The sequence below is a fragment of the Salvelinus sp. IW2-2015 genome, linkage group LG27 (assembly GCF_002910315.2).
Source record: "Salvelinus sp. IW2-2015 linkage group LG27, ASM291031v2, whole genome shotgun sequence".
Lineage (NCBI taxonomy): Eukaryota > Metazoa > Chordata > Actinopteri > Salmoniformes > Salmonidae > Salvelinus > Salvelinus sp. IW2-2015.
Window position 1 is genome coordinate 36,895,370 of NC_036867.1, and position 10,625 is coordinate 36,905,994.

The 10,625-nt window shown below is 43.0% G+C and overlaps 1 protein-coding gene and 1 pseudogene across 1 annotated transcript; both read left to right on the forward strand.

Moving 5' to 3' along the window:
- Positions 1–2,338, forward strand: part of LOC111953370 (collagen alpha-1(XXVIII) chain-like) — a 30,541-nt pseudogene extending 28,203 nt beyond the window's left edge.
- Positions 2,339–6,580: 4,242 nt separating this feature from the next.
- On the forward strand, positions 6,581–10,524 carry LOC111953639 (kelch-like protein 41b). Its single transcript, XM_023973047.3, has 6 exons — positions 6,581–7,828; positions 8,077–8,234; positions 8,338–8,445; positions 9,291–9,476; positions 9,659–9,805; positions 10,198–10,524. The coding sequence occupies exons 1-6, from the start codon at positions 6,719–6,721 to the stop codon at positions 10,307–10,309; spliced, it is 1,821 nt and encodes a 606-aa protein (XP_023828815.1). The 5' UTR covers positions 6,581–6,718; the 3' UTR covers positions 10,310–10,524.
- The last annotated feature ends 101 nt before the right edge of the window (positions 10,525–10,625 follow it).

Sequence of the window (10,625 nt, forward strand, 5' to 3'; positions counted from 1 at the left end):
AATCCATAGAATAGTCCTTTGCAGGAAGGATTGTTGACAAATATTTGACATTTCTATCTAAAAACATYAATGCATTAATATGTATGACATTTTGGTCCTACCCAGGCCTCCTTTAAGACACCATAGTGTTTCATCTGTAGGTGGTGTCATATGAAGCTTTAGGCCGTTACAATGTTAGCTGAATGTTGAATGGCCCTGYTCAGCTGACATAGTGAAGAAAAACTCCTGCCCCTACGTTAGCAATAGGTCTACTGTTATTATACGGTGTAGTCTGTAAATTTACCTAATGTACCAAGTTAACTGCATCAAGTTGCCACGAAGTCTCCAAGGCTAATACCAGTACAATGTGATTCATCACCTGTTCCAAGTCATCACAACTCCTGTGGTTCTCTCTCTCAGCTCTGGAGTCCAAGCTCGTCAGCAAGTTCTGTGAAGACGAGAACAGTGATCTGATATACAACCGTGTCACCAACGGCTACGGCAACAATGGATACAGGAACGGMAACAATGGGAACTATGGCAACGGGAACTATGGCAATGGCTATGGGACCACCAACCAGGAGGACTTCAACAACAGGAGGCGAACAGTCACCACTACCGGCACTCAAAGTCAGGGTGGCAGGGTAGACCTAACCCAGCCTATCAACCCTGGCACTGCCACAGTACAGGTCTTTACAGCACATTAACAGACATTTAGCAGAAGCACTGGCCAGAAAACAACCTACTGTCAATGTACAGTTGACATGACTTGCATGCTCCAATAATGAAACTGAATGAAAATCACTGTCTCCCTCTTAGCCTACTGTACATTATCTCACTATGGTAACACTGTCTCCTCTTAGCCTACTGTACATTATCTCACTATAGTAGCACTGTCTCCTCTTAGCCTACTGTACATTATCTCACTATGGTAACACTGTCTCCTCTTAGCCTACTGTACATTATCTCACTATAGTAACTGTCTCCTCTTAGCCTACTGTACATTACTCACTATGGTAACACTGTCCCTCTTAGCCTCTGTACATTATCTCACTATGGTAACACTGTCTCCTCTTAGCCTACTGTACATTATCTCACATAGTAACACTGTCTCCTCTTAGCCTACTGTACATTATCTCACTATAGTAAATACTGGGCTTGTTACTCTGTTTCAGGCTCTTAAAAACTGTGTATTTGTGTTTCTTACTAATTGACAATAGGGTAAGGACTTTGTTGGTCCTCATATTTTTCCTTGTGTGTTTGAATTCCTCCGGGTCCAGATAGGGCAGCGTGAGGGAGGCAAGGATGGAGGTATTTACACCCCAGATTGGGGGACTGGTCGCGGGGACGTTCCCACGTTGAACGGCAACACGTCCTCCTCTTCCAATACAGGAGGGTCCTCTTCCTCATCATCATCATCATCAGGAACGTCATCTTCATCCTCAGGGTCCTCAGGCTCTGTCCAGTTAGTGCCRGCATCACGACCCGCACTTCCCAAAGGTATGTTGCAACAGCTGGGAGAAGTGCTATGTGTATGTAGTCATAGCAGTCTACCCTGTGTCTGTTCATTAAGCTAAAGGATTGAATCACATGAGCTGTTCAGATTACTACAAAGCCTGTCAAAATCAGTTACTGAATGATTCCAACTGAAATTGACACACATTTTGTTSATGCGTTAGCTATATCTGCCAATGAACAGAATCAGTATGCTAGTGTGCCATGGCCCCTACATRCTGATATATGTCTATTTATTTAGTGGGCCTTCACTAATGGTCTTCTCTCTGTGTTCTGTCCATGTCAGAGTTTGTGCCTCTGGACCCTCGCTGTGCACTGGTCCTAGACCAGGGCCCCTGTCGGGACTACAAAATGCGCTGGTACTACGACAAGCAGGCCAACGCATGCGCCCAGTTCTGGTACGGAGCCTGTGAGGGGAACCAGAACCGCTTCGACACAGAGGAGGAGTGCAAGAGGACATGTGTGCAAGGCAGAGCGGGTACTGTATAGCTCATCTTTCAATGATCTTTGGTTTCCGTTGAATATTCATCAAGTATGGGATTTTGTATGAATGTTGTGTGTTTTCTTCACAACAGGCTGAGAAGACATCTCACTCAATTCAGTCTTTAAACTGATGTTCCATGGCACCATGTACTTCACAATGGAAGGAGGTCAAGTCATGACACGATGTTGTACCTATTGGATAAATGCGTTTTTGACACTCCCTAGTTCCCCCCTCCTACCCTTGAACTAAAACTCTACGCACTTATTATAAATATTCATATACTAATTCCAGTGTCTGATTTGAACTTTATTTTTACCGCCAATCTCTGTAAAATGTTTKATTAAAGGTCCAATGCAGCCATTTTTATCTCAATATCAAATCATTTCTGGATGACAATTAACTACCTTACTGTGGTTTGGAACTCTTTCTTATTGGTCTATTAACTAATTTACCACCTGGTGATGTCACCATGGAAGGCCAAAACTCCATCCCACCAAAGGGGCATTATCATCATTTTCACAATTTCACAGTAATCTTTCAACCTCATAATGTGGAAACGTATATAAAATACAGGCAAATCTAGTTTTTGACTGCACTGGGCCTTTAACTTAACATTACCATTTTCATTCAAAATGAATGGATAGCTCATCATATAACATCATTTTAACACACAATTCAATCAATCTCACTCAGGTATGTAGTCAAGAAGTAGTAGAAAATACCACTTGCTGTATTAGACACTGATTAATTCATACATACAGTTGAAATTGGAAGTTAACATGCACCTTAACCAAATACATTTAAACTAAATGTAACATAAAACAAATTCCAGTTTTTCACATTTAATCCTAGAAAATGTCCCTGTCTGAGGTCAGTTAGGATCACCACTTTTTATTTTAAGAATGTGAAATGTCAGAATAATAGTAGAGAGAATGATTTATTTCAGCTTTTATTTCTTTCATCACATTCCCAGTGGATCAGAAGTTTACATACACTCAATTCGTATTTGGTAGAATTGCCTTTAAATTGTTTAACTTGGGTCAAACGTTTCGGGTAGCCTTCCACAAAGCTTCCACAATAAGTTGGGTGAATTTTGGCCCAATCCTCCTGACAGAGCTGGTGTAACTGAGTCAGTTTGTAGGCCTCCTTGCTCGCACACGCTTTTTCAGTTCTGCCCACAAAATTTTCTATGGGTTTGAGGTCAGGGCTTTGTGATGGCACTCCTCCTCCACTTGACTTTGTTGTCCTTAAGCCGTTTTGCCACAACTTTGGAAGTATTTGCTTTAACTTCCTGGCTGATGTCGTGAGATGTTCTAAAATTATGTGGATATATTGTTCCTCATGATGCTATCCATTTTGTGAAGTGCACCAGTCCCTCCTGCAGCAAGCACCCCCACGACATGCTGCTGCCACCCCGTGCTTCACGGTTGGGATCTTGGCTTGCAAGCATCCCCCTTTTTCCTCCAACAACGATGGTCATTATGGCCCAACAGTTCTATTTGTGTTTCATCAGACCGGAGGACATTTCTCCAAAAAAGTCGATCTTTGTCCCCATGTGCAGTTGCAAACCGTAGTCTGGCTTTTTTATGGCGGTTTTGGAGCAGTGGCTTCTTCAGGCTGAGCGGCCTTTCAGGTTATGTCGATATAGGACTCGTTTTACTGTGTATATAGATACTTTTCTACCTGTTTCCTCCAGCATCTTCACAAGGTCCTTTGCTGTTGTTCTGGGATGATTTGCACCTTTCGCATCAAAGTACGTTCATCTCTAGGAGACAGAACGCTTCACCTACCTGAGCGGTATGACGGCTCCGTGGTCCCATGGTGTTTATACTTACGTACCATTGTTTGTACAGATGAACGTGGTATCTTCAGGCGTTTGGAAATTGCTCCCAAAGATTAACAGACTTGTGGAGGTCTACAATTTTTTTTCTGAGGTCTTACTGATTTCTTTTGATTTTCCCATGATGTCAAGCAAAGAGGCACTTAGTTTGAAGGTAGACCTTGAAATACATCCACAGTTACACCTCCAATTGACTTATTGTCAATTAGCCTATCAGAAGCTTCTAAAGCCATGACACAATTTTCTGAATTTTCCAAGCTGTTTAAAGGCACAGTCAACTTAGTGTATGTAAACTTCTGACCCACTGGAATTGTGATGCAGTGAATTATAAGTGAAATAATCTGTCTGTAAACAATTGTTGGAAATATTACTTGTGTCCTGCACAAAGTAGATGTCCTAACCTACTTGCCAAAACTATAGTTTGTTAACAAGAAATTTGTGGAGTGGTTGAAAAATGAGTTTTAATGACTCCAACCTGAACTTCCGACTTCAACTGTACATGCTTCCAGTCGCAAATCAGTATAGTCTATAGATTTTGACAGCATCAGTATGTATTGTATATATCTCACATCATAACTCTTTTATGCTGATCACTGATTTTATATTGCTAACGTAATTGTAATATCTGCATTGTTCAAACTGKGGAATAACAACATTGGTGCCATAACGTGTTCCTGCAATGATGCTATTCATCTAGCTTGTGACCCAGTATTTACACGTTTACAGAAACTATGAGCAACTCATTTTATTTCCAAGAAGAACCAACCCTGTATCAACTCAGTGTGCTGTCAACAAACCATGCTAGGAAATGACAGCGGTGCTCTACCGTTCATGTCTAGGGATAATTTTGTGCATTTGAATGTGTTTTTTTTACAACGATTTTTATGAATAAAAATGTGATTTTGTTTTATTTTTGTCTGAATTTGCGATGTTTATCATACAAGTACATTACCGTACAGTTTTCTACATTACAATTGTTGCCTTTTATTTCACACTGGTTCATGTGGATTATACTGTAGATGTACGGTGTCCTCTACTGGTGAGAAGTTGCCTTGCCTGATGCACACTAGAAACGAGGGTTTGTCAAGGGTTCTTTGGGAAAGGTGATGGTTCTATGTGGAACCATGATGACTCAAAGAACCCTTTGAGCTCTTCAATGGTTCTTCTCTACAGTTCACAAAAGCATTACTTGCTCTTTTAGTGATAATTAAAATGTAGGTTCGCCGGCTCATTAGTATTTTTTTGGCGTGTTTTGCTCTTAGCTCTTTTTGTGCAACCGTGAGTGAGAGTGTCATCATTCCAGTTGATGTAYTCTGTTGTGTTATGCTATTAAGTAATTTATATGTRTATGGCCAGTGCAGTGTCTTGTGAAAGACTCACATATGGCCTCGTGTCCATTGAGAACGGTTGACTAAATCAGTCAGTGGTTCTCAATTCTCTCATCWGGAACCCCCAGCTGGTCCATTGGTAGCTCACTTGATTCAGATTGTAACTTAACACAAATATAACGCCTAGAAAACTTTAACAATATAATATGTGCACATGTTGCTACTACAGGCAAATTCAAACAGGTTTGATAGAGATCACACTTACATAGTTAAAACAACAATGACCATTTGTTCTGACAATCTATTTGATAGATAGAGGACCGTTTTGAGATGTCAACCATTTGTGAAACTTGTCCTATTAATATGGATAGTGTATCTGTCTACAAATGTCTCATGCTCTGAGAAAAGGACTTTTCAAAGAGAATAAATAAACGTCTGTGAATTTAACTAAACTAAATTTAACTTAATATTTTCATCAATACAAACTAGATTAATGTACTTTGAAAGTCTTCTCTAAATCTCACTTTCTATGAACTTAGGAACCTCCTCCTGTAGCCACAGCAATCGATAGGTATCCATTTCTGATATTGGCGAGGTGACACTGCTGTCTGTGCACTACACTATATTTATATTACGTGTGAGACACTCCACTCCTGTCCAAATGGTCTATCTTTAGTGTCCTCAACTACAGTGTCCACATTGCCACCCATCTCCAAACACTTTGACTTATAATCAAGCTAAGTTTACCTGCTATATATTTTATCTGTAGCCACCTGAGTTTAAACAGAGATGAAAGCCTACCCCTGAGAGTACAGTATAATTCAGGGAAAAGTGGCTATTTTCAGGGCCTGAAGTTGAATGCCACACACCTGTCAGCAGTCCTATTARKCCCCCCCCCCCCCCCCASAACAATGAAGAGAGTATGAGGAGGAATGTTGATAGGTGGAGAGTCTATCAGCTGCTGCTGCTCAACCCTCCAACWTTTCTCAACCCCGCTCATTAGACCCCAGTCCTAGTCATCTTAGGGCTAAATTCAATTAAAACGACAGTACATTGTATTTTGCACTGTAGCATAGGGACATAATATCCTAGAATCCGCTTTAAATAGTTTAATTGAGAGGTATTACCGTAGCTTGAATGGCTGTTTGGAAATGAATGAATGGGAATGAGATACAGGGTGGAGACACTGGTCTAAACAACCAATATTGGGTTAATAACCAGTAGCTTTGACAGCATTATCCCTCTTTAGCCACTACTAAACCAATGACAGTGTTAAGGCTGAATCATGGTAGTGGACTATAGCCCAGAACACCCCAGTTGCTTCTTTCAGTCTGTGACAGCTGTATGAGTCGGTCTCCGCATTCAGATTTGGCAGAGCTGAGATTCCTACCGACTGAGGCAGGCAGGCAGGCAGCTATATTTAGAGGGGAAAGGATTAAATTGCAGTAGGCAGTGGGGGATTCAGGCTGGGAACCTTTTCTCTGCTCAGCCTTTTCTAGCCTGGACTGGGTGCCAAGAGGACCTGTGGCCATCATTTCTTTCCCTCTGCAAGCCACCGATTTCCCCCACACCATGGACCCCAAAGCCATGAAGGAGGAGCTGCGCCTCTTCCAGAGCACCTTGCTCCAGGATGGCCTCAAGGAGCTGCTGAACGAGAACAAGTTTGTGGACTGCASTCTYAAAGTGGGCGATCGGAGCTTCCCCTGCCATAAACTCATCATGGCTGCCTGCAGCCCATACTTCAGAGAGATKTTCTTRTCCYAGGATGGCAAGGAGGTGYAGGCCAKCAAGGAGGTGGTCCTGGACGATGTCAATCCKGCKATCTTGGACATGATCATCARGTATCTGTACTCGGCCGAGATCGACCTCACCGACGAAAATGTGCAGGACATATTTGCCGTAGCCAATCGTTTCCAGATTCCTTCAGTCTTCACCGTGTGTGTTAATTATCTTCAGAAGAAGCTCTCCATGACCAACTGTCTGGCAATCTTCAGGATGGGTCTGGTCCTCAACGTGCCCAGGTTGGCGGTGTCCGCCCGTGACTACATTGCAGACCGCTTCGATATCCTCTCTAAAGACGAGGAGTTCCTCCAGCTGGCCGCTCATGAACTGTTCGCTGTCATCGGTGGCGACTCGCTCAATGTGGAGAAGGAGGAGATGGTGTTCGAAGCCCTCATGAAATGGGTCCGCAATGACAAAGACAAACGTGTCCAGGTACTGGGTGACGCCTTTGAGTGCATCCGCTTCCGCCTCATGCCCGAGAAGTACTTCCACGACAAAGTGGAGACGGACGAGATCATCAAGGCCGACCCGGAACTCCTGAAGAAGGTCCAGATTATCAAAGACGCGTTCCAGGGGAAACTCCCAGAGAAGAAGGAGAAGGTAGCTGGGGATAAGGTGTCAGACGGTGAGGGTGGTGAGACAGAGGAGGTTTTCCCAGGTTTCCTGAACGATAACCGTCGCCACGGCATGTACGTTCGCGACCTGATCCTGATGATCAACGACACGGCAGCGGTGGCGTACGACGTCAACGAGAACGAGTGTTTCCTGGCGGCCATGTCGGAACAGATCCCCCGGAACCACGTCAGCCTGGCGTCACAGAAGAACCAGCTCTACCTCATCGGAGGACTGTTTGTGGACGAGGAGGACAAGGACGCTCCCCTACAGTGCTACTTCTATCAGGTAACCAATCATTGTTCATTAGAGTGTTGGCCACTTCTTTTGATGGTTTCAAATCTTCTATTGGTAATATTTGCCTTTCGGAATCTACGTTCGCTCACTAAGTTACATCGACAAAGTCTTTGTTTGATGTTGGAATAAATAATGATGTCAATAGCACAAAACACTGTCTTTATTCATAATACTTATTTGTAATAGATGAATGCAGTCACTCAATCAATCATTCATTCATTCAACCCTGTGTATTTCAGTTGGACACTCTCGCAGCTGACTGGGTAGCTCTGCCTCCCATGCCTTCCCCTAGAGCCCTTTTCAACATGGGAGAGTGTGATAACCTGCTGTTCGCTATTGCTGGAAAAGACCTCCAGAGCAACGAGTGTTTGGACTCTGTGATGTGCTATGACGTCCAGTGAGTGAAATAGCATTCAATGTCTCATTCACTCAGTACAGTAGAAAGATATAGGACTAAAGTGTGTGTTTTGACCCTCCTGTTCTGTAATGGCTTTCCCCAGGAAGATGAAGTGGAGTGAGACCAAAAAGCTTCCCCTGAAGATCCACGGCCATTCTGTGGTCTCCCATAAGGGTCTGGTGTATTGCATTGGAGGAAAGACTGATGACAAGTATGTGTTTGTGTGTGTGGTCTTGTTCTTATATCCTTGTGGGGACCTGAATTCCCCCAAAGTCCCCACAAGGATAGTAAAACAAGGAAKATTCTCTCTTGTGGAGACATTTCCCATGTCTCCACGAAGATGAAGGCTATTTTAAGCTTAGGGGTTATGTTTAGGGTTTGAGTTTACAATTAGGGTTTGGCGTTAAGGTTAGGTTTAGGGGTTAAGATTAGGTTAGGGAAAATTGAATTTTGAATGAAAATCAATTTCAGGTCCCCACAACGATAGAAAATCAAGTGTGTGTGTGTGTGTGTGCGTGGGTGTGTGTGTGTGTGTGTGTGTGTGTGTGTGTGCGTGCATCGTGCTAAAGATATGGTGTAAGCTGCACCTGTTTGTAGTCTATCATTCTAAGAACTGTTCATGTTAGATCTTAGAGCTAGCGTAGAAGTCATTATTTTCATTATGGAACTACACATGGTAAAGTATAAAGTTATTCATACGTGACCGTAGTGAAAATAATTTATTCTTTGGGTTACATGTGAGCAGTGGAGGCTGCTGAGGGGAGGATGGCTCATAATAATGCCTGGAATGGATTAACTGGAATGACATCAAACACATGGAAACCATGTCTTTGATGTGTTTGATACTATTCCATTGACTCCATTCCAGCTATGAGCCGTCCTCCTCTCACCAGCCTCCATTGCATGTGAGCACATATTCTAATACATGTTGTCTGATTTATTGAATCCAAACCGTAACTGTAAATCCATCACAGTCTTTCTATACTGTTGCCAGACAGTAATCATTCATGACATTTCCTGAGATCTGACAACCATGTCTATCATTCTCCTGCGCAGCAAAGCCCTGAACAAGATGTTTGTATACAACCACAAGCAGTCAGAGTGGAGGGAGCTGGCTGCCATGAAGACAGCCAGAGCCATGTTCGGAGCCGTCGTTCACAATGGAAAGATCGTGGTGGCTGGTGGAGTCAACGAGGAAGGCCTCACTGCTGCATCTGAAGTCTACGACTTTGGAACAAACAAGTATGTAGCATTTTCTTTGGTGATAAATCAGTTTAAGAACTTGTTACACCTTTTAATATCYTTCACCATAACAATACCATTTACTGGTTCTGGATGGTGAACATTATTAGTCATCTTGAGTCTGGATGGCCTTAATTAGAAAGAGTCCCCCTGACACTATCCCTAATCACCTTGTTTTGCAGATGGGAGGCGTTCACAGACTTTCCCCAGGAGAGGAGCTCAGTGAACCTGCTGAGCAATGAGGGGGCCCTGTACGCCGTGGGGGGCTTCACCTTCATCCAGAATGACAACAAGGAGGTGGTCCCCGCAGAGGTTACTGATGTTTGGCAGTAAGTCCCCTCTTTTAATGTTATTATGTTATCAACCGGGATTCAAACCCGGGTCTTCATGCATTCAACAGGACTGTGTTAACCCATTGTGCTAAAGCCTAGGCATTAACTGAGTGAGCTAACAGAAGTTCGCATTGTTCCGCCCTGTTAGTTGTGGGTTTGTTATTTTAGATGGCTTACATTTCCATACCTGTGGACAGAAAAGTTGAACTTATTCATCTTAGTTCAATTATAATAATTTCTTATATAAATGTATGATAAGAAATACAGTAAAAGCTAAATGAAAAAATAAATGAGAGGGCCCTACTTGATCAGTGGTACTGTACAAACAGTCAACTACGTCTTGGTTTGTTCTGTTCCTCATCACTGTATCTTCCTTTTCCCTGTGTTAGGTACGAGGAGGACAAGAAGGAATGGAGCGGGATGCTGAGGGAGATGCGTTATGCCGCTGGCTCCACCTGCGTATCCATGCGCCTCAATGCTGCCAAGATGCCCAAACTCTAGACCCTCGCTGCCCCGTCATGATTCCCCATGATGCCCTCTGTCTGCCCGGACTACCACCATCTCCTCTGGGTAGTCTTTCCATTTCAGGAATAGAGGGGGTGTCACATGACAACTCAAATGTGGACTCTTATTGGTTGATTGTGTTGTGAGTTTCTTTTTGCCTCTTTCTGATCTCAGGTGATTTTCTGTACAATAAAAACATCTACTTTGCTTCAGTGAAGACCGCATTAGTATATTAGTTTCCCTCACTATAGAGTAACCCACAACGTGTATTTAGCTAGCTTTTTTTGTAAAATAAACATTTGTTCAAAAACTC